This window comes from Pseudopipra pipra, chromosome 13 (genome assembly GCF_036250125.1).
Source record: "Pseudopipra pipra isolate bDixPip1 chromosome 13, bDixPip1.hap1, whole genome shotgun sequence".
NCBI classification, from domain to species: Eukaryota; Metazoa; Chordata; class Aves; order Passeriformes; family Pipridae; genus Pseudopipra; species Pseudopipra pipra.
The window spans coordinates 3,427,086-3,450,110 of NC_087561.1; the positions used below are offsets into that span (position 1 = coordinate 3,427,086).

Genomic DNA, 23,025 nt, shown 5'->3' on the forward strand with positions numbered 1-23,025 from the left:
GAAATTGCAACAACCATGAAACTTCATTTCTTCTCCAGTCTATGCACAGAATTTTATTTTTTTTTTGGTTCTTTCCTTCTTTGGTTGCTCCCCAAATGACATTGGGCTGGTGCCCACTTAGCAGTGGCAGCAGCTGATAGTGAGTGAATAATTTTGCAGTTGGATGTGTGAGGCAGCACTTGCTGTGATGTTTTGTGCCTGACTGGATTAGTGTGGCTCTTTACGTAGCTGATTGACGCAAACTTGATTTTCTCTCTGAGCTTCCACTGCTCATTAGAAATTCCCATTTTGAATAAATGCTTCTGCAAGAAAATATGTTTTCTGGGTTTTTCAGATGAAATGAGAGCACACAAAACCTCTGTGCTTGTCTTGGTAAGTTCTTCAACCAAAAATCCTGGAATGGGCTTGGAAAAGAGGATCTTACCTAGTGATGATTTTTTTTTCTATCATCATCATAGGGAATGTTTCCTTAAAAATCAGTCAGCAACGTCCTCAGCTGAATACATGGTGTTGAGAAACACCTTGGTTGCTTCACTGAATTCTGGTGAATGTCCACTTCCCAGAGAAGTTTCCACATTTCATTTGCTGGACTAACCCTCACTATTCTGAAGCATCTGTCCTTTGCAGTAGCTGTGATTGTGCCTTTTTATAGCAGAAGTTCCTCTCAAGGCCTCCCCACTTCAGCTTTTCAGCAGATAAGGCATATCAGCTAATGAAATAAATAGCTCAAGTAGCTCACGTTCAGAATTTAGATGCTCTCAGCAGGGCTCACCCTATTTGGGACTAGGAAGATGTGGTGAGAGCAAGGTGGGGTGCAGTGGCTAGGTGCAGGTTTTGCATGCATATAGCATTGTGTGTGAGGTGCTGCCCTTCAGTGTGTGTGTCCTGGTGACAGATTTCTAAAGTCCTTACAGAAGAAAAAACCCAAACAAACCCACAGAACAACGTGTTATCTTTATTCATAGCAGTTTCCACTGCCTCCTTTCTCTCCCTTGCTGGCTTATCAGAAACAGCTTGCTTCAGAGTCAGCTTAAAACTCTTCCAGTTTCCCTGCAGGGTCAGTTTAAAACTCCTCCAGTTTCCCTGGGTCCCTTAAGGACTTGAATTGCAACAACCGGCTTCACAAACGGCAGCAGGTGGGGAAGAGCCCTGAGGGCTGTGGAAAGCTCAGGGCTTCTCAGCTGCCCTTGGGATGATGTGCCAGGAGCAGCCCATCCAACACAAGTGGTACAGCAGTCCCAAGCAGAGTTAACATCCCACAGACACCTCTGATGGTTTTCCTTCTGAGGATCTGAAATGGAGACAGAGACTGTTATTCCCAGTACTGAGAGAGCTGAGGACACGCTACAGCATCCCTGTCAGACACTGTCCTATCCCAGTGGCAATGCTGGAAGCATTTGCTTTCCACAGATTTCTTAGCAGCATCTACATTTTTTTAAATTTCACACCCCAAAACATTTGAAAGGTGGATGCAAAGCAAAGATGAAGGAGAGCGTGTCAGACTCGATGCATTTGACTGCCAAACAGGTGTTAGTTGATCTCTGAGGACCACACAGAAGTATTTCTATAGCCAGTTCTCCCTCATGAGTGATGCCTTAAAAGGTATGTTAGAAAAGCTACCCACTTGCTTACATTATATGGCCACGAGGAAAAGATAATAATCATCAGTCCCAGGGGATGAAGAAAGTATCCATTACCAATACTTTGGATACAGGCAAATTCATCCACTGCATCTGCTTTCCCCATGCACCATCATTGATGTGAATGCAAACAACTGGGATGGGAGTGCATAGAGAATGAGGCTTTAGCCATTAAAATGGCACTTCTCTAACACAGCTAGTACAAATCTCTGCTCTTGAGGGGTTTGGGGCATGATAATGGCTTTATTTATGCTGCTGTGCATGCAAGTAACTGCTGCATTTAACAGAAGCAGTCGGGGCTCCTATGAGCAGTGTTTGAGTCTCTGCTGTGAGTTTATGGGTTGCTGTAGAGGCATTTCATATCAGAAACAGACACACTTAGGAAGGTTGTTTACTGAAAATAAACTATTATTCGGTGTCCAGTCTTACAGCATCTATTAATGTTTGTCCCTTAGACATTTAATATGTTGTTTCATTTATAACTGTATTTATAAATAGTTCTAGACACTCACAAAAAAAGCACATTGCTTGGAGAGGCTGCCTTGGTGCTTACCTTTTCTTGCACTGGCCAATCAACATAAATATTATGAGGCTACTTGACAAACTCAGAATGACTGGAATGAGGATAAATAGCCGCTTGTCCTCTTTTCTGGACACTGCAAAGATAAATGACAGCAAATAAGGAAATGCTAGAATGGATTATATTACCTCTTACAAAACCTGGACTCAGATGCAAACTCACTGTGTCCACATTTGTTACCCTCTATGTTGATATTTATTTATTGATTTATTGATTACAGATATATGCCAGGTATATAGTACTGTATAGGGTAACATACTCCTTTAGGGTAATTATTTCCTGTGTATATATGTAGTCACCACTATGTGCCTCTCCCCTGGGGAAAGCTGCTGGAGCAGAAGCATTGATATTTTGAGGCTTGCCTGCCCAGTGCCCTGGAGATGCAAAGCTGTAGGAATGGCTGTGCTGGAGTAGGTTGAGGGTATAACTAAGCCAGCATCCCACCTCCAGTGCTGGACACCAGCAGATACCCAGGGCAGTCATCAGCACTTGGTCCCAAACAGGCTTTATAAAGGATGTAAAAGAAACACTTTACTTTGGGTTCCATACCAGAGAAACACTCCTGTGTCCATTCACTCCAAAAGCCCTGGTCAGCACAAAAAATATTTGTTCTGCCCCTGACACGAACACATGAAATGTGGCTTTGATTTGCTCTGGGGATTGTGCAAGCAGTCTCCATTTGGGTCGACACAGGCTGAGAAACAAAGCACAGAGAATAATAGTCAAGGAATTATGTGCCACCACCAGTAGCTCTCTGCCATGACTTGATGTTCCTGAACATACTGTCCAGGCTCTGCAAACCCTTGGATTATGTTTTGGCAGTTTTAAATAATTTCATAACAGTTTTGGACTGGCTAATGCCAACAAGATGATAATGAAGACAAATATATTGCAAACTCTTTCTGGGGATGCCATCATGTATGTTGCCATTTATGCCTGTTAATTTAGGAAATCTTTCTTTCAATTACCTAAGAAAACTCATATGTAGAATATGGCAATTAAAGAAAAAATGTCCCTCAGTTGTCCCCTATGATTAATTAGTCCTTTTCATTTTTGCTCTCCAGACTGCACCTGAATAATGCACAAGGAAAAAAACACCATGCATAAAAGGTATGTTCTGTCCCAGGCCACTTCTTCTGAGAAATTCGAATTATAGTTTTATTGGACCAAGCTGTGCCATCATAATCAAGGGAACAAACCACAACAGCCTTTAAATTTCCTTGATGACAGCTTTCTGAGATAACATGCAGGAGATCTGAGAAAGTGCTCTCTGGGAGACTCCTGCTGTGATCTCTTCCCGCTAAAGCAAAGGCTGCAGCTGGAGGTCGGGGGTTAAGTGGGAACACGTGCAGTGGAGCAGCCGGTCGGCGGGTTCCTCCGGCAGCACCAGGCGGGCAGTGAGGAGCTGACAACACGCTGCCTGCAGCCTGGTGCTTCCCCACTGCCCTCAGCAGGGCTCCCCAACCCTGCCCCTCCCCGTGGCACAGTGTGTGTTGTCCCTACCGCCCAGGCAGCCTTGGCCTCCTCCAGATCTTCTGCCACCTCCACCTCGTACTCCAGGCACTGGGGCGGTGTTTGGCCGCCCGGGGGGCTCCACGCCACGCGGAGCTCCTCGGCTGCAGACACGGACACCACCAGCTGCCTCGGGGGGGAGGGCTTGGCTGGAAGGGGGGCAAAAAGAGAGAAGGTCAAGAGGTGCACTCAGACAGCTCCTGGTGGAAAGGCTTCAGTTAATCACCACCGCCCTCCGTCCCTTTTTCCCTGTTGATGGGATTTCTGAGCTCCCTTTGCTCTCAGCCAGGATGCTGGAGGAGCAGGATGTCACAGAGGCTGGAGGGTGTGTTATTTATTTTGACTTGGCACATAGGCTGGACAAGGTCCTTGTTCTGAACTGCAGTGCAGGGGTTTTGAAACACTGGGGTGTGAGCCCTGTGCTTGGCATGCCCCCCTCATGTTGCAGCCAGCCAGCCCTCCCTTGGCCTTGGCCCCTGCACTGACACACCACAGCAGTGTTGGCCTGACACTCTCTGAATCCCAGGAAAGATTGGTTTATATCAAATGCCCAAAGCCACATATGAAGCGCATGGCAGCACTAATTGATTTCAGAAATCCTGCTCATTAGCCCATGGCTTAGCTGGAGGACTAGCCCTTTATCTCTCTGGAATGTGGGTGAATGCATCAGCCCATAATAAAGACCAAGTGCATGTAAGGTTTGCACATCATGTTGTGCTTTGCTTCCTTTCCCTGTCTCTGATGGGTTTGAAATCCACCTCTGCTCTGACAGACCCCATCACACCTTGCACTCAGTTCCTCCCAGTCCTTAGCTTGGTTTGAACAGCAACACCTAAAGAGCTCCCCTGTGCTTGCAAAGAGCAGAGCAGTGGTTTCAATTCCATCAGGAGTAAACGAAGATATTTCTGTGACAGTGCTGCTAGAGCCAAAAACCCCATAGCTGCTCTGCCATCTGCCATTTATGTCCCAAGCTGTCCAGCTGCTGAACCCAGCACTTGAAGGGACCCTCTGACCCTCTGGGGTGTGCACTGAGTGGTGTTGCTCACCTGCAAACACTCCTGGACACTGAAGTCCCCCAGAGCCCCTCCTCTGAGGGGAAATCCACCCAGACACATTACAGCCACCCACCCACATCTGTTGGAGCCCCCTCACACAAGGTGTGAGCCTGGGGTGTGTGGTGGCCATGGGGGTCGCCAGAGCCCTGCTGCTTTCCTTACCCAGGTTGTGGAGGTGCAGGGTGCTGTACAGTGGCCGGAGCGGGGTGGCTGCTGCCGAACCATTGACACAAATGTTGAGATCCTGGTATTCTGCCTGGCTCAGGTTTCGCAGAGTGCAGCCCACGTTCAGGCCATGGTCCTGGATGTAGTGATCACACTGTGCTGCCTGGTCCAGCCCCTCGTACCTAGCAGTGTGTAGGAAAACAGAAAGTAACCAAAACAGGGGCCGCCGCCTTTTTTTTTTTTTTTTTTTTTAAATCAGACCTAAGCCTCAAGCCCTGCCTGGACTCCTACTACGGGAAAAGTATGGGGAGGAGGAAAAACCAAATTAACATGCACAGATGGCTTCCCAGGTCAGTCTGTAGGGTGTGTCAATCTCTCCCCAAGCCCATTGCTGGAGCACAGGAGGCTTTACGAGGTGCCACACTGTGACTGGAGACGGGGAAGGATTTGGCCCCTACTCATGGAGACAGCCATCCTCCTGTAGGACCCCTTCTGCACCATCAGCCACTGACTCTGGTCAGAAGGGTCCCCTGCCAAGTCAAAATGCACTAGTAATATAAAAATTAGCTCACAGGGATCAAAGGATGCCATGGTTCCCACCCGATCTTGTTATACAATGGGTCCCAGATCCAAATGTCTGGTTTTGTTACAGCAATTAAATAAAGGTTGAGAGGTTTTGTGTTTGTTTTCCTTTTAGGCATGAATCATGAATTTCCGTGGTTCTCCTCAAGCAGACTTTTGCAGTTAGCAAAATGTTTTTAAGTCAGTGCTTCTGCTTTGAAGACTATTTCCAACATCTACATGGAAGCTCTTTTTAAAATGCAGCTATGCCTTTCTACACATAGCCCAATGACACGAAACCCAGACTAACTAGTCATCCTTCCCATAGTAGCATAGCAAATGAAGACCAAATACAGCATTCACTTTCTCCCAAATCACTAATTCTAGCTATGTTCCTCCTGCAGGACAGAATTTAGGCAGCAGTTTAAAAGAAACAGCTGAGAAACATGCATTTTTATTACCTTTCAGCAGCATGTTTGCCTGTATGAGATGTGCTATGAAAATATACTTGAAGACTAAAACTCTTAGTGGCCGAGAAGCCCCACTCTTTTTATAGGGTTCACTGAAGCTTGGTAAGCTCATGCTGAATCCTGTCCTATAGAGACATGTGCACTGTGACCATGGGAAATGTGCAGCCAGAACAATCCAGGTGTGTTCAGCAAAGAGAAAGCACGAGTCTTTGTGGTGGACAACATGCAGAAAACACTCCATGGGGGTGAGTAAAAGGAAAGGAGGAAGTGACCTGGCAAAGGTCAGCATGAGCCTGATTTCAAGAAAGTAAGCAGGGATTGAGTATATTCCCTTGCCAGAAGGCACGTGTTGCTTGGGACATTGTTTCAGCTCATCCTGGGTGGATTGGGCAATAGTATTGCCAGCCATAAAAAGCATATTTCCTGTGGCATTTTAGTACCCTGAGAGCTTCACTGGATTGCTGCCTGGGTATTTTTCTAGTTTGCTGATACATACCAATAATATAACCCATAATGTGCTCCACGAGGAGCAAGGAGACCTGGCTGCCAAGTGCACTTGAGGTATTCCCAGTCATGATAGATGCAGTGGAAATTCTGGACCTGTGATTCCAGTTTTCCTGATGAATGAGAAGGAAACAATGTACCAGTTATTCAGCAAGGTACCGGTCAGGCCGAGCAGAAGTACCATTTTATGCCTTTGAACAATTGTGTGCTACAGTTGAAAGACAGAAAAGTAAAAGAAAGGAAAAGATAGGAAAAGAAAGCAAATGAAAGCAAAAGAAAGGAAAAGAAAGCAAAAAAAAGGCCAGTCAGCGTTATTAGATAATTTTACTGCCAAGTGCTCTGTCTCTTATAAAGGCCATTTCATCCTAGAGCAGGAAGATGCTCAACTGACCTTGTTATTCAGCAGTGGAGCTCTTGCAGGGCAACTGAGCAGAGCTGGGGTGCAGACAGCAGGAAATGATCCCCAGGTACCCAGTAACCTCAGCCACAGCCATTGGAAGCAGAGATGCTCTGGTGTCTTATCCCTCAATAAGCCCTGCAATGTCTTTCCCATCCAGCAACCCTCAGGCCAGCATTGGTTCATGCAACAGGCTCATGCAAAGCACAAAACTGCACCAGGTATCACAGGCTGCTCCTAACCTTGCAGTGGGACCGGAAAGGTAGCAGAAATCCAGTCACTTTGCACCTCCACACCATTGGTACACCGTCCTTCGAGCAGAGTCTGCACCTTCACTTCAGCAGTCCTGCTGAGGTCAAATCCAACTCTGAATTTTAGCCTCCTAGTAAAAATAACCTGGTTGAAAGACAGACTTTTTAAGCACCTCTTCTGTTGCTAAGTGGGCTGCAGAATTAGCTACCCTTGCTCTCACTGTAGCTGCAAACAGGCTCCTTTGTGTGCTCCAATGTCTCTTTGCATTTCTGAGTTGCTTCACTTGCCTGGGGCTTCTCCAGCACTACTGTACCACCTGCTGTGCCCAGCCTTGCTGGCTTTCAATCCCTCCACCCGCAGGACACCAGCAATGACAAGAGGGAGCAGGTTGTTTAAAGGGATCCCCAGCAGCAAGGAGCACTGGGGACGATCTGATGAGGACATCACTACTAATCCAGATAAAAAACATTTGTTCATGACTTGAGATAATTAGAAACAGAAGGAACAATGTGTCTTGTAGTGGCTGGTTCCTGTGGAAAGCACAAACACACCCTACAAAGACGGACCAGCAGCCAGGCACTGCAGCACAGGCTCACCACTGAGTACCACAGGGCTTTGTCTTTTGGGGGATTTTCGAGCACCTCTTTTGAAGGTTATTCTATTTTTTTTTCCTCAGCTTACTCCCCTTTACTTTATGCAAGGGAAACTAATTTGACAAGGGCTACAAATGATGGAAGTGTCACATTAGCCCAAGCAGGACAAAGTAACATGGGATCAAATGCATCCTTGTGCTGCAGCAGGAACTGTGATGGCACAGCCCAGCAGTCCCCAAGGGTAAGAACCTGTTGAACCAGGTTTCTAGCAGACATTGATGACATCTGCTTCTGCTGATGTCCAATGCATTTTTTTCAGGCTAACTCTTCTTCATGACCTCATGTGGGGTCAAGGTTTTGGCAAGGTACCAGAGGTGATTTTTTTTTTCCGGTCTGTAGATCTGTCTTGTATAAGACACTTTCATAACTTGTGATTTTGGGAATTCTGATGAGCTTTTTGAAACTGAAATTGTTTTTCTTTTACATCCCAGTTCCAATCATCCCAGAAGAATCTGCAGAGACTCACAGTGCTGCACATCTGGGAGTGTGAGGTGCATCATGACCAGTGTCAGGTTGAAGAGCACCTTTCACAACTGCAATCCATAACTGACACAGGATTTTCCACCTCTGCAGGCTCCCATGGGATATCTGGGCCAAAACCCTTTTCTTTGGTAGCCAAACACAACCTGGCAGCCTTGGCTTTGCTGCCTTGGGCAGATGAAGTAGATGTTCATGCAGGATATGCAGAAATCATTCCAGCAAGAAGCTGTGCTCCACAGCTCTGCTGAGCCCACTGACTGCTCCCCTCTCTACCTGGTCTCTCAAGCTGGCAAGACCTCTAGCATTCCTGCTTTAGGATTGTGCAAAAAAATCCCTCTTCCTTTCAGGATACCAACCTGGGTTTTGGGTTCTTGAGGCACATCCACATTTTTCATGTGTTCCTCAGTACCTTGTGCCAGCCAAACAGCCTCCTGCTGGGTTTCTCCTCTCCCCACTCCATTTACCTTCCTAACCCTGCAGCAGCTTTCATCTTCTAAGCACTCCCCAAATATATTCCTACAACCCTTCCTGTGCTGTGCCTGTCTGCCATTGCCCTACTACACATCAACGTGAGAAGACTGACAATTTTATCATAGAGCTGAGTTAGAGTCAACTGTATCTGAAAGACAAAAGTAAATGGTAATTGGAAACTCCCTTTTGGGTAAAGGGAATGTTAGAACATTAGGATAATTAATGAAACTTAACTTCTATTTATTCACCACTTTGCATCCCTAAGGATCTGTTGACACTGAGTTTCGATTCCAGCCCTGTAAGGATGTTTTAGAAAGTGTAATGTCTTTTACAAGGAAGAATGATATCAGATGTTATTGGATTATTTTGGCCAGCAAACACCCCGCCCTCTGACAGAAACAGCCCCTTCTCTGGATGCTGCTGCTGTTACATTTCAAAACACATTCCTGTTTGGCAAAAGGTTCAAACCACTGGAACAGCCTGGCTTTTTCATGGAAAGCTGGAATTGCTTTGGTACCACTCCTCCTTGAAAGGCAAACATAAACCTGTGCAGGAACTGAAGGCAGAACAGTAGGGTGGATTTAGGAGGATTAACTCTTACCTTCCAGTCTGTATCACCAGTGTTACGATATTCAAACTTGTATTTTACTGTGCATTCACTGGAGGTTTGTACGTCGGGGGGAGGTTTCCACTCTATATCGAGAGGACCTAAAAGTCCAGGGTCGGTGATCTGAAGGTCTCGTGGGGGAGCAACTACATTAAAAAAAAAAGCAGAGGGAAAAATAGTGTCAGAGTAAAGAAAACAAACAAAAAAATACTTGTGGAGTTTGCTGATATGACAAAATCAGCTGCTGGATGTGGAGGGAAGTGCTGCTGGTTCAGGTCCAGCCCTGGCTATTTAACAGGCTGTTCTCCACAAACTTGCACAAGCTCTGCCCCCAAAAACCAGTTTTTGCTGATGCTCTGAGAAAACACTCAAGGACCACTGGAAAGGCCCATAGAATGCCACTTCTTTGACATTCTTTTCCAAGATGCTTTAAGCAAAGCAACTGTCCTTGGATGACCTTTCATGTCCTATATTTGCATGCCTTTAACTCATGATATTTACCAACTTTCAGGACAAGTATCTGCAAACATGGTGTTCAGCACATGCACCAACACAGGATAACAGATCCCAGCATGCTGTCAGAGGGATTTATATTCCTTAACTGCAACAGACATAAATCATCCATATTGCTTTAAATATTCCTTTCAAGTATATTAAAGATTAATGGAAAAAAAAAGGCAAAAAAGCAGAAAGTTAAAATCATTCTTATTTTGGACATGTATCAGCTATGCAAAAATGTGCCTTTACAGTCAGTCTGGCTTTTACCAAGGTACTGTAAGGTGCTGCTATATGCTAATAAATCAGTGTGTATTACAGATGAATTCCATACTAGGGCAGGTCCAGCTCTGTGTGGAGCCATCGTTCACATGACCAAAGCTGTTTGGCTACTCAGTTTTATTAGCTCAAACAAAGCCAAATTTTATAACATCTAAGGTCATTTTTCTACGCTATCTAAAGGTGAGATTATCTATCTGGTTTCTACCTATCTGCTGCACTTTATTTCACAGTGATTTGGAGCCCATCTCCTGGCAGTGTCAGTCCAGCATTGCCACCACTTCTCTGTTTGAATCTGGCCTCCAGGTCACTGGCTCCTCTGACACCTTTTTCATGTCTTCATCAGGATTTACACCATTCTTTCATTTTATTTTTTTTCTATAAATCCACTGTGAAAACAGACCCTGAGAATATTTTTCAGTGGAAGACGGTGACATAAATCAAACTTTAACGTGCTCCTTGGAAAGTTTGCAGGGTACATCGCTGGAGGGTTTGTTTCTTCTGTGGGAATTCTCCAAAATGAAACACACTCCAGGCAGCAGTTTTAAGATCCCACTTTTCCCAGCATGTAAAGCTCCATGGGAGATTTGTTATTACAGGAGATGTCAAAGTAGGAGATCATGGCAATGTATTTAGGACGATGCTGGAGCGGGGAACAATAGACTACAATGATTCAGAGAAAAATTAGATTTTATGTATTTTTCTGTGTAACAAGGACTCTCCCTCCCACAGCTGTGATTCCTGGGTTCCAAGGTGAGTAGTAGGCTTGCTCCAGCTCCAGTGGGGCACAGCCCTGCACATGCAGCATCTTGTATTCATTTTCCTGCAGAGGAGAGGATCTGATATGGCTACACTGAGACAGGCACAGATTTCCCAGCATGGGCAGAGGAGGGAAAACAGTGGCACAGGCAGCTCTGCCTATGCAAAGAGTGCTCAAGCTGGGCTCTTGATGAGCATGGGAGTGGGGGCAAGGTGAGGGCACCTCACCCACCTCCCAGGGCTTTGCAGACATGCAAAAGCACCAGAAGCAGCACTTGGGACAGCAAGTCTGTAGGAACAGTGTTCCAAGAGCTGCAGCTGCTAAAAATGAATAAGTGGCTCATCCAGAATGGCCATTTACAGCCAGACTGAGGAGGGAGTGGGACAAAGGCACAGGGATGTTCCTCCCAGCAGCCAAACCAGGCTGAGAGCTGTGGGGGTCAACAGGAGGGAGAACTTCCACACCTGCTGGCAGGGCTGGGACCTGGGCTCTCCTCCTGAGTGGATAAATTGCAGCAATGCAAACAAGGAACCAGAAAGCTAGAAGCCTTTCTCATGAGTCTGGTGATGAGCTGTCAAGAGGGGATTAGATTGGTCAAAACTGGAATTTCTGACTGGAAATGATAATGCTCTGAAATTTATTTACTTCCTGATCTTGAGCAAAACAGCCATATTTTCCCTAAACAATTGCTATTGTAAACAGCAATCCTTGCAAAATAAATTTTGATTGGATTTCAGAGGGAACAGAAAAGCTTCTTTTTGGAATGTGACTTGCATTCTGGAATCTGATTGTTTTTTAAATGTCAGCACTGCCTCTTGCAGTTTCTCATTCTCACAATAATACATTACATTACCAGTCTCACTCACATCATTCAGACAGGACAGAGGACTAGAAACACTCTGTTTCATTATCCAGCCTTGAAGGAAAGCTGCTCCTGAATGTTTCTTGAAAAAAACAAATTAACAACTTGTCTCCCTGACGCTCGTGGTGGTGACTCAGGTAGGGATGTGCTGGCAAGACAGTCACAGCCCCTATGGCCACCCCTCCTTGGCTGCTGGGCACACTCCTGCCAACATCACTGCCTCGGTGACACACCCCTGCTGATCCCCAGCTGCCTCCCCCCACTTTGCTCCACGCCGTGCCATTGTCTGAGGTGGTGCAAGCAGCAGGAGGGTTTGCAATTTTCCGCCTGTTTTGCCAGTGGGAAAATTGCAGCCTGTCAGGTGCCCCCCATACGTCCCTGCTGTATGTCTGCACTTCTCTGTGCTGCTCACAGAGGCTGCAGGTGAGTCTCATGTCTTCAGAATCCCATTTTAAAGGCAGCGTGCTTTGCTCAGTGTGGCAGTGGCGTGTTTGCTGGCAGATTTCTGTCCATGCTGCCTGGCAGGACAGGGAATCTCTCAGTGGCCTCCTGGACAAGTTTTTTACCTCTGCATCTTGCACTGTGCGTGGCAGGGAGGGCCAGACTTGCTCACCATCCCTCTGAAGAAGGAAAGTTTTTGGGTGCAAAGCCCCAGCTAACAGAGGCCAAAAGACTTGGGGCTGGCAGGTGCAGTGCAGCAAAGAGGTGCTCGAGGGCTTGAAGCAAAGGGTGCTTGAAGAGCCATTGCCATGGATGACAGCTTACATAGAAACACTTTTTAGAAGAAAGTATTATTCTCCAAGTATGATTAAACCTTGTATTTCTTACACCTAGCACAGTCTGTCCAGCCGGGACCACGCTCAGGAGCATTGATGTATCCGAGCAGTATTTATATTTGATATCTCTGTATCAAACAATATATTCACTGTGTACCAAAGGCAGTTTCTGTTCCTTTCAAATTCACTCAGAAAAATATCCACTAAACACATAAAATATGTTTAGACAATGGATTACAGGTTTATAAATCAGCCACTTGCTAAAACACACACACATACACACACGAGAAGCTTTGGCTGAAGGACTAACTTTGTAAAGAGCCCAAGTGAACACGAAGCAGGGTTAGGCAGGAGCACAAAGAGCACACTGGGTTTTACCTGGGATGTGGGAGGAGGAGGAGGCCACCACGCAGCTCCACACCAGCATCACGGAGAGAGTGTAGAGCCTCTGGGGAGCCATCTGGAGGTAGGAGGTCCGGGGTTCCACCGGAGCCGGAGGACTGGTCCTGCAGCACGTGTGCGAGGAGGCTGGAGAAACAAAGCGGAGTTCAAAGGCTTCAGCACATCCGCGGAGCTCGAGTATTCCCTCTGCAGGCTGAGCACTGACAACAAGCGCCTTTTCACTCGTTTACCAAGTCGGATTAATCATTTCCCAGGGGCGTCTTATTTGCAACTTTTGCTGATGACAACACAGGGATGGCTTTGGCTTCATCTGACATAGTTTCTGGCTAGCTAAGCACATCCTTTTGTCAGCCTGTGCCTCAGTCACCGAGCTGCCTGCTGAGTGTCTTCTGCGGAAAGAGTGATTCAACTGAGAGACTGACCCCCCCCTTGGACCAGTGACATGTTCATAAAAAAAGATCAAAGCCAGAATGACTGAGCCTGGCCTTATCCAATAAAGGGACATATCTTATACAACTATCACCAGCCTTTGTCTTTCCTGTTTCAGGAATTGGTAGGAATGATAGGAATGCTTGTGAGAATTCTTAGTTACCATAATAATTTTTGAAGGGGAGTGGGGACTGAGAGGGAGAGGAGCAGAGTTTCCATGGAAGGGACTATTCCTTCCCTCAGATTTCATGCTGAAGGTAGTTAGGAATTACTGCCTGTGGATAGTGCCAGCTCAGCACGCTTCCCTATGCCAGAAAGTATTGCATTACAGGTTTTTAGGCACGTGGTTTTTAATTTTTTTGCATATAGATACAGGTACAGGTATAGATAGATGGGGGGGGAGTGAGAGAAATATATAGATATAGATACAGATACAGGTATATAAATAGCTATAGACATAGATATTAATCTTTCTGAAAGCTTGAGGCCACTGCTTGAGCTCCTCTTGTGTAAGAACTTGGCATCTGTGTGAGCAGGCACAGCATCTCTGAGATCTATTGAGGTTACAAACTCACTTTACATTGACTCCACAACCTTGGCTAAGATAAGTGGACTCCCAGGTCATACTCTGGCACAGCTGCTTAGTCAGCACCTGCAACCACAGGGTGTCAACGTGGAAATGGGGCTCTGCTGAATGGCAGAGCTTCCAGTCAGAGGGAACTTTAGAAATCTGAGGACTGGGGCCAACATTGAGAAAAGTGACTCACAGGAGCCAGAGGAGACAGGTTGTGCTGGCAGGGGTGTGTGTGTGTGTGTATGTTTTAAATTAACCAGAAATTCTAGCTGGCAACACATGGCAGCAACTAAAAATACACAACAATTTTAACAGCTAATTGCAATTTAAATTAATATAAAATCCCCCAAATCCAGTACATAATTATAATTATTACATCACATAAGTATAAATGTTTTATCACATTACATAAGTTACAGCAATTATTACTACAGCAATTTTTCTGTTTCAGTGTGAAATGAGAATGTATGGAGAAGTTCCAGTCAGAAGAAATGACCAGAATTACATCTTAACATATCAAAAACAACATAAAACTTGTGTCAGTACAAACCTGGCTGTATGCACAAGTCTCTGTCTCAGAAGGGTCTCCAAATTCAGTCCAAGGACTCGGTGATGTGGAGAGCTGGCTGGCAGAGCTGGGGAAAGGAGCAGCTGTAACCCAGAGCTGGTGAACAGCAGCATCCAAGGGCTGCGTGTGAATGTTGGTGGAGGAAGCTTTTTTTCATTTCCAATACACTCACTTTGAATGTATTCATATGGTTTTACAAGGCAAGCTAAAATAAACAAAGGCTTTCACTGCAAGATTTAAAACTGTCAAAGAGCTCTTACCTGGGCCTCCAAAGGCATGGGAGCCCATCTACCTCTGGAGTGCTGAGCTGCTCAGCAGCCTCATGGGTGCCCTGCTCAAAACTTTGTAATTCACAGACATTTTGAGGTTTTTTAAGGGCCTCCTCTGTTCTCCTCGGGGATCAGGTGCCTTACTGCAATGTTACTGCCCTTGCCACACGGCCAGAGGCTTTACTAAGCCAGCACCTGAGGGGTCACTGCTGGGCTTTATGAAGTGCTGGTGCCAGCTGTTGCTGCCACTGTGCTGCTGTAGGTCAAAGATGTGCTTGAAATATTGAAATGATTCACTGAAATGAGAACCAAATGGCAGGAGGAGGGCGGGCTGTGTGCCCTGGTGACGCACGGCGGGCTGGGAGCCACGGCCCCGCATCCCCCCTCGGCCCCACACGTTGCCTCAGCCCATGGGGCTCCATCTGGGAGTCCCCAGGGCCAGCCCTGGTGTGACCCACCACTGTGCCTTCCCATGAGCTTCATGGCTGTGGAGCAAGTCCAGCCTCTCTGGCTCTCAGAGCTCTGCAGGAAATATAGAGAGTTATCCATCCCCTCACCATCTCCTGTGGGTTGGGCATATCATACGAGCCTTGTATGGCCATGCCTGTCACCATCTACTTCATCCCTCCTTTCCTGCATCACCCTGCAGGAAACATGACCTTTTTTACATGCAATTTTTTTCTTAAGCTAATTGCTGCTACACAGACCACCACCAGTGCTCTGTAGACACAGCTGAAAGTGAAAGGGCCAAACTTTATACAAGATAAAGACAGGGAGCAACCTATGGCTAGGATTTGGAACAAGCACCTCAGAGAGGTATGGCAGCACAAGTGAAAACACAAGACATTTTCTGACAAACAGAGGTTAAGAACAGCCTTGGCTCCAGCCTGGAGAACTCTGTGCAAGGAGCAGCAGCTTCAACCACACCTGGTTTACCCCAGGGGAGGATTCTCTCACCGAATACATCTTGCTGAAAAACAACCTGATGATTTCTGTTGCTGTACTAAGGCCAGCAGTGCACGGGCCAGCCATCTCCATGTTGCCTTGTGCGAGCTGAAGGAATTTGGCTGCAGCAGCTCCCCTCCAGGAGGGGCAAAGAAGGACATTTCAGAAAGAGCAGAGCTGTGGTGCCCATGCCCTGACAAGCAATGGGCTGTGGCTCAGGCTGCATCTTCCCTTGGGCAAATTTAGGCATATTGAGAAACAGTTCAGACATCCAAAGAACATGAGAAGTGGTGTCAGGAACTGAAGGAGTGCTTCTTGTCAGGAAGAAAATTCTCCTCCGAGCACCTGTACAAGACTTACGGTGTCGCTGTTCGATTTGAGGCCTGAATGAATGACTTATCACTTCCCAGTTGTAGTCAATGGGAATGTTATGGAGCAGCAAAGGCAGGATCAGAGCCCTTTCCACCTGTCAGGTATCCTCTCCATTGCCAGCCTGCTGCCCTGGCTGTGCAGACCTCAGGGAGCACAGTCACCTTTCGGGTGTGGAGCTGTTCCCATCACCTCACAGGCATTTGGCTCTGGCTCCAACAAGATGCTGTGACAGTAGGTGACAATGGGGAGAGCAAGACTGTTCAAAAGAGCACTTTTGAACTTTTGGGACTTCCAAGGCAGTTGCAAGGAAAATTTCAGAACCTTTCAACCTCTTACTGTGCCAAAGGTAAAAAGTGATCCCCTATGTCTGATTGTAAAAACTGTCTCCAGGAACAGACACCAGCTGCTGTGTGCTGGTGACACCACAGCTTTGAAAGCAGAGAGGAGTGTGAGGAAGAGAACTCAAATTGTGAGGACCAGTTAGTCTTGATGGGTGCCAAAGGGAGCTCTGAGGTGGGGAACCAGCAAGCTCATGACCCACTACTGTCCTGATCTGCAGTGGCATTTGGTTGGGAAACAACCCCAGAAGGCCATGGGGAGTTTACCTGTGGTTGGTGATCTTCCTTCTCATCTTTCCATAGCAAAAAGTAGCAGAAATGAGTCATGCTAACCCTGAGCCCTGTGAATTTGGGGGGGTAAGGGGGTTGTGAGTGAATTCTCCCTTCACTGAAATTGCACAGTGCTGGTTGTTTTTTTCCTTTTTGCTTTCAGAAAAGGATGGGGGGAAAAAGTCCCTTGCTGCTGGTAAATGGCCCTGCTTTCAGAGTTTTGCAAGATTAGAATTTAACATTCACATATTCTTGTTGTGTAAGCTATTTAAGCAGAAAAGGTCATCCTGGGCAGATCGTTTGAAACAAATGGGAACCATTTGCCAGCAGGGTGAATGCCAGTTCCTGAGTGCAAGAATTGGGTCAATTCCTGAGAAAATTGGGTTGGAAAAAATACGTAGTTGGGATTTGCAACAATAGGGCTCCACAATAGAACCATTGGTGCTGGAGCACCGGGAGGGACCAGTGAGTGCAGGTTGGTGCTGAACAGTGCCTGCTGTTCCAGCCTCCTCTGGCCACCCTCCTGTCCAAAACAACTCCCTTTGCAAACTACAGGTGCTTCTCTCTTCCTCTCCTTGTTCTGGTACCTGATGCTTGTGTTTCTCCCCCTGCCAGAGTGAGTGCAAACCTCAAGCTGGTCCTGGAGGAGCTCAGCTGAGGGCACACTGGAGAGGATCCACACCCCATTCCAGCAAAGTCCATGTGTAGGAAAGACATCAGTGGCTCAGGGCACACCTCTGCATAAAGGCCACATGCTCAGACCTTGGCTTGTACTGACCTTACCGACTGCAAGCTGTGGGACAGACAAGGACAAATCCCTGCACATGCTGGACCAGAGCCTTATGGCCTGGAGGTCAGGGCAGGGACAGGCAGGCAATTTGCAACCTACTGACAATTCTGTAAATGGGGTTCTGTTGCAAAAGACACAGTCATGAAGTGATGACAGGCTCATGGAAGAAGATGTAACTGAAACCAGACCAGCCCTGGCTCACCAGCAAGCCCTGGGAGGGTGCCCTGGCAAAGCTCTGAGCTCTCCCCAAGTGCTGTGGCTGGTGGCATCACTGCTGGCTGGGCTCAGCCCCTCACTACTCTGCCCTCCTGTGCCCACCTTTCCTCGGAGCCCCACAGTATCAGCAGCAAGACACTTCTGTGCCCAGCAATGGGAAAAACCACAGGGATTGTTTCCTGTCTGCCTGCCTTCCCTGTTGCAACTATATTTGGAAGTTGACTCCTCTGGTTTGCTCATGAATTAGATTTTTTGGGATTTGTCAGCTGGGTGACTGACTCCTGGAGTCATTATGTGCTCAGGAACATCTCACAGAAGCTTCCTCCTCCTCCAGGAGCCTGGTCAGGTCCCAGAGCCTCACAGCTGCTCTGCACTAGAGCCCAGGGAAAGCAAACTTCTAAAAGTGCCTCCGGGCTGAATAAGAAATTTCAAAGAGCAGAGAGGCCCCTGAGCTGGGTTCTTGGACTCTGACAGATATGCAGCTGCATGCAGAAATTAAAAAGTGCTTCTGTAAAAATCTGCTTCTGTTTGATGAAACAAAGGAACAGCAGCATCACTGCTGAAATATTTCATTGCAAATGGCAAAGTGGTTGGCAAAGATCATTAATGGAGCAAAATGCAAAAAATGGGCCAAATCTCTTTTGGTTAAAATATGTTTGATATATTCATCCCATTTGTGCTACGTTGGTTCTGTCAAGCAATCCATTGTCATCCTAGATTAAAATATGGGGATGTGATAGTTCAGAATAAAAGCTTTCAACTTTGCAATGCAGGTCTATGTTTAGAAGCAGCTTTCTATTTGAGCAAAATAAAAACTAAAAGGCTCCAGCTATGAACAGACCATTTGGTATCGAATAGCATGAGTCATTTGATCCAAAGGGATGGTTTTGAAATTGCCAGTGGCATGGAAAATCGATGGCTTGTAAAAGCCTCTTAACTGCCTCATGTTTCAGGGAAGCCAGTCTCTTTTACAGAACTTGCATTAAACAAGCTCTTTCCAAGGCGCCGGAATAAAGGACTCGGTAATTCTGAACAGACCTGTGGCCTCCAGCATAGTGTTATGGATTGCACTGGAAAGGGGATGTCACCATGAGGAGACATGCTAGGAAGAGCAGCATGAGGCAGTGGAGACAGACTGAATGTTGCAAGAAAAGAAACCCCTTCTTTGCACTAATAAACTAAACACTTACAGCTATCTTGGGATTTCAGGAAATGGTGGACGGAATCCAGACTCTCTAGCAATGCACAGTGTCAATATTTACTTTTTTGGTGAGTGGAGACCTCAGTTTTCCATATTTCTTTGCTGATGGCTACTATCCTGGCTTTGATGGCGTCTTAGAAAGGGACAGCAGCTGTTTGAATGTGCCTGTATCATGTAAGCCAACAAGGCAGCTGCCATGGAGCTGGCTCTGCTGAAATCTTTGCTTTCTGTAATCAGTGTTGTTCCCAGAAAGACCCATCCAGCTGAAAGCTAAACAACACACACTCCCTCTCCCTCTCAGATGACTCCATGGCAGGTTCCCGGCTGTGTATGAGGCACCCCTTACACACATCCATCATCAGCTTCCTGCAATTCCCAGTGAAATGGTTTCTGTGTGGAATGTGTCTCCTACCTTGAGAACACACCCTGACCAAAGTGTCCACATCCTGCTGGATCTTGTCTTCATGCTGAGTCATCTTCTGCTCCTTGAGCAGTTTCTTCCACAACCTGTACGTGCCCTTTGCCCACACAGGGACTTGCTCTGACTCTCCCTCCCTTGCAGCTGGGCTTGGGCTGAGGATTTAGCAGAACCTGGGAGAATAATTTCGTTCTTACTGTGGCACAGTGTCAGTTCTAATACAGGACTCAGTGACTGGATTCTGCTCTGGCACACCAGAGCACGTAAAACTTTTGTGGAAAAGATTTACAAGGTGTGCTGAGGAATTAAACAGCAGTGACCAACACGTGTAGCTGCACTTGGGAACAACCCTATGTCAAAAATAGGCTCCAGGGGCTGGAGGGGTGTGCAGGGTAGGCTGGGGAGATGCTGGGGACCAGCAAGCTGGAAGGGGATCAGAAGCACAGCCTGGCGTGCCAGAGCCCAAATTCTGCTGCTAAATGCACCAGGGCATTACAGAAATAACTGAAATGAAGTCGTAAAGCTGGCAGAGCAAAAACTGCTGCTGAACAGGCCACAAATACATCCAGAGAGAGATGTAAAAGAAGCTAAAAGTTATCTCCAGAATAGAAAGGCCCTGCCACAACTCCCAGCAGGAGCTGGGGCAGGCAAAGACCCACTGTCTGTGTGCAGAGCTCTGCTACACAACTGCTCTTGGCAGACCTGGCTGGTCCCAGCACCACGAGCACTGCATACAACTGGGTCCTGTGGCTATGGCAGGCTCTGCCAGGGGATACAGGGTTTACAGGGAAGATCTGTGTATTCCTGTTCCCAGAAATGTGCCACTTCCCCTGTTGCTCCTGTTCCTCCCTGTCTGCAGACTCAGATCTGTGCTGTCCAGAGTTAGTGGGAGCTGCTGGCCCTGTGCAGCAAAGCCCAGGGCTGCTCCAGGACCACTTCCTGCTCTTCAGGCAAGAGCAGACAGAAATAACACCTCTAACCCAGGAGACTGAGCTCTGAGCCCATCTGGAGCAGAGAACATGTAACATGTAGCAGAGAACATGAAAACATCCAAAGATATATTGTTCTCATCCACACTGTCTCCCCCTGCCTGCTCCACAGGTCAAGCAGGACCCAACCACAGCCTCCTGGGCTCTGACCATGTAGGTGCTCATTAACAGTTAGAAAACAACCTCCACTTGCTTCCTCCCACCAAATCCTGCTGTGGGGGAAGATGGACACAGCTGGTCCCCCACCTGGCCCAGAGGCTGCCTTAGGGAAGTCCTAAATCTTCCCAGCACATGGCTTTGAGCCCAGCTTCAAAAATTAGTTTATCTGGAAAGGCACAGCTCTTAAATCTCTGTGCAATCCTGAACCCAGCTGGAGCTGCAGTTCCTGGACCACGCAGAGCAAGCTCCCAGGCTGGCTGCCATGGTGCTGTTGCAAACCTGAGTGCAGGACCATGCCCAGAGCCTGTGCCATTCCATGAGAGCAGTTGTGTCACCAGAGCGATGGCAGTCAGGAATCCAACAGCTGCTGCAGTGCTAAACACTGGAGGGGGGCTGACACATTACTGGGACTCTCTTGCCAGGGCCACACTCAGCCTTTTGCCTGCAATGAATGCCCAGGTCTCAGCCCAGTGTCCCTCCAGCATGTGCTGCTGGCAGGCATTGCACCAGTGTCTCCACTGGCCACCTGCCCTGCCTTGTACCATTTTTTTCCCCAGCAGCATTTGCCCCTCAAAGTAATTACTTTTGTGGTAAAAGTAGAACCATAGAATCATAGAATATACTGAGTTGGAAGGGACCCATTAGGATCATCGAGTCCAAGTCCTGGCCCTGTGGTAATTACTTCCAATCTTGTTTTCAGGTTGTTCCAGAATTAAATAGACATATAAAAAAAAAGAGGTTGAAGTTCTTATTTAAGCAGAAACATTTGCATGAAAGGCTTTCACAGTAACTATGAAAACAAGTCTGGCAGCAGAGCAAGACACTGCAGATTGGCCCTGAGGCTGTGCATGGGGAAGGCAACACGATGGGCAAAGCAGCATCCCCAATGTGCAGAGAGCAGCTGCCTCTGATGGCACCAGCACAGGCAGCAAAAGGAGCCAATGCTCCATCTCACCATTCAGGCCTTACTTCACATTCCCAAAGTAAGGACAGACTCCTGGCTTTCTCCTGTTTCATCTTTTAAAAGTGATTTTTCCTCCTCAAGCCTCCAAGCCCTTGGGATAAGCAAAATAAATTTCCCTTCCCTTCTCCTTTAAACTCCATCCAATGTCTCATACTGGAGAGTTAACAGAGGTGTTGGCAGAGGTCTTCTGGTGCAATCACCGTGCAGTGGGACTAACAAGAGAAAAGACAGATATTCTGTACATTGAATGCCCTGACCTGGGGTGCCAGGGGACCTGGCAATTCCCACTCTCCTAATTTTTTCCTCCTGCCTCTGTCTCCAGTGGGGATGCAGCAATGCCATTGCCGTGGGCAGGGCAGGATCTGCTGGGGGCTGAGCATCCATCACCCCCACAGTCACTGCTGGGCTCCAGCAGGCACATCCCACAGGGACACTAGGACAGCCAAGCCCCCCGGGAGAAGTGCTCCTGGCTGGGAGAAGTGCTCCTTCCTGCACAATTTAGCTGGTGAGTCCTGGAGGCACCTCACAGCCAGAGTCTAATCCTGCCTTTGCTGCCATGAGCAGGGTGGGGAGCCAGTTCCAGAGGGTCAGGGCACGAGCAGGGCAGCTGGCACAGGCAGGAGAAAGGGCAGGGTCCAAATCACCATCACAGAATTGTCCTTGAACCCTGAGCTGAAACTCAGAGCATTTAAAATAGCATCTTCCCAGGGGTCTGGTGTTTTTTTCCTGGAGTGTGAGGGGACAGCAGCACTGGCCTCCTCTCCTGTGCCTTCCCCATCCCATATGGTGACCAGGAATCACCAATGCAAACAGCAGCCCTTTATGGTTCACATAAATATCTTATTGATTTCCCTTACACATGCAGATCTTTGACATTCAACCCAGAATAACTGCCTGGGGAGGACAGACAGCCCCTCCATGATACCTACTGACAGCTCTTATTCAGCCAGTGCTGAATTAGGACAAGCCTAAGTACTGTTAATTATATGAAAAGGTGTTTAAATCTTCCCATGAAAGAAAAAAATATAAGACACTTAAATTAGGAATGACCACAGGAAGGATTCCAGAACATCCAGAATGTGGCTGGAAAGGGATGAAACACATTGGTCCAATAATGGTGTAAACACACACACAAATACACACATGCTTGTTTGAAAAATACATAGTTTAAGCATCCCCATGAAATCTGTGCAGATACGACCAAAGTTATTTCAAGAACACAAATACCAGTGCCACTTAAAAATAAAGAAGTGCTGGAAAACTCTTTCAAATTAATATAGAAATTATGGTATGTGTCAATCCATGTTCTGCACTACACTTGAACAGCTACACTGAGTTTCAAACACACACTCACAGAAAATAAAATTAAAATATAAAGTAGTTATGGCTTACCACAAGGCATCAGGATTTTCCTTTGAGCCAGGTAACACACAACACAAAATATTTATTAGCTCTTAAAAAGCAAAAACTGGAACAGTAAAACAGAAGAAAAAGTCCTGCATATGTTCCTGTTTCTAGAGAGTAAGATTCAAGCAGCTGCATGTGAACAGCCAGCCTGGAAGTGTTCTGTGTGCAGAATGCACATGAAGAAATAGGGAAAAC

At 46.9% G+C, this 23,025-nt stretch overlaps 1 protein-coding gene across 4 annotated transcripts; it reads right to left on the minus strand.

The window, feature by feature from the left end:
• Positions 1-935: 935 nt before the first annotated feature.
• LOC135421355 (interleukin-13 receptor subunit alpha-2-like) lies at positions 936-23,004 on the minus strand. Of its 4 annotated transcripts, XM_064669721.1 has the most exons (10): positions 22,816-22,995; positions 12,898-13,047; positions 9,342-9,493; positions 7,127-7,280; positions 6,480-6,600; positions 4,950-5,134; positions 3,724-3,881; positions 2,770-2,914; positions 2,194-2,296; positions 936-1,291 (listed from the first exon to the last, which is right to left on the minus strand). In XM_064669721.1, exons 1-10 carry the CDS (start codon positions 22,823-22,825, stop codon positions 1,249-1,251), a joined length of 1,221 nt encoding a protein of 406 aa, XP_064525791.1. In that variant the 5' UTR covers positions 22,826-22,995; the 3' UTR covers positions 936-1,248. The 4 variants fall into 4 exon arrangements, 3 of the variants coding, with proteins under 3 accessions (XP_064525791.1, XP_064525792.1, XP_064525790.1); XR_010433971.1 differs by lacking the exon at positions 2,770-2,914 and having other exon boundaries at positions 22,816-22,997; XM_064669722.1 differs by lacking the exons at positions 936-1,291; positions 2,770-2,914 and having other exon boundaries at positions 2,192-2,296; positions 22,816-22,998.
• Positions 23,005-23,025: the final 21 nt, after the last annotated feature.

What these genes read in the sequence shown, in the direction of transcription:
- LOC135421355 (XM_064669720.1), bottom strand. An exon ending in CTGGTGATACAGACTGGAAG is followed by an intron (nt 7,281 to 9,341) that starts GTAAGAGTTAAT and finishes TCTTTCAACCAG; the next exon opens with GTTATTTTTACTAGGAGGCT. An exon ending in CTTTCCGGTCCCACTGCAAG is followed by an intron (nt 6,601 to 7,126) that starts GTTAGGAGCAGC and finishes CTCATTCATCAG; the next exon opens with GAAAACTGGAATCACAGGTC.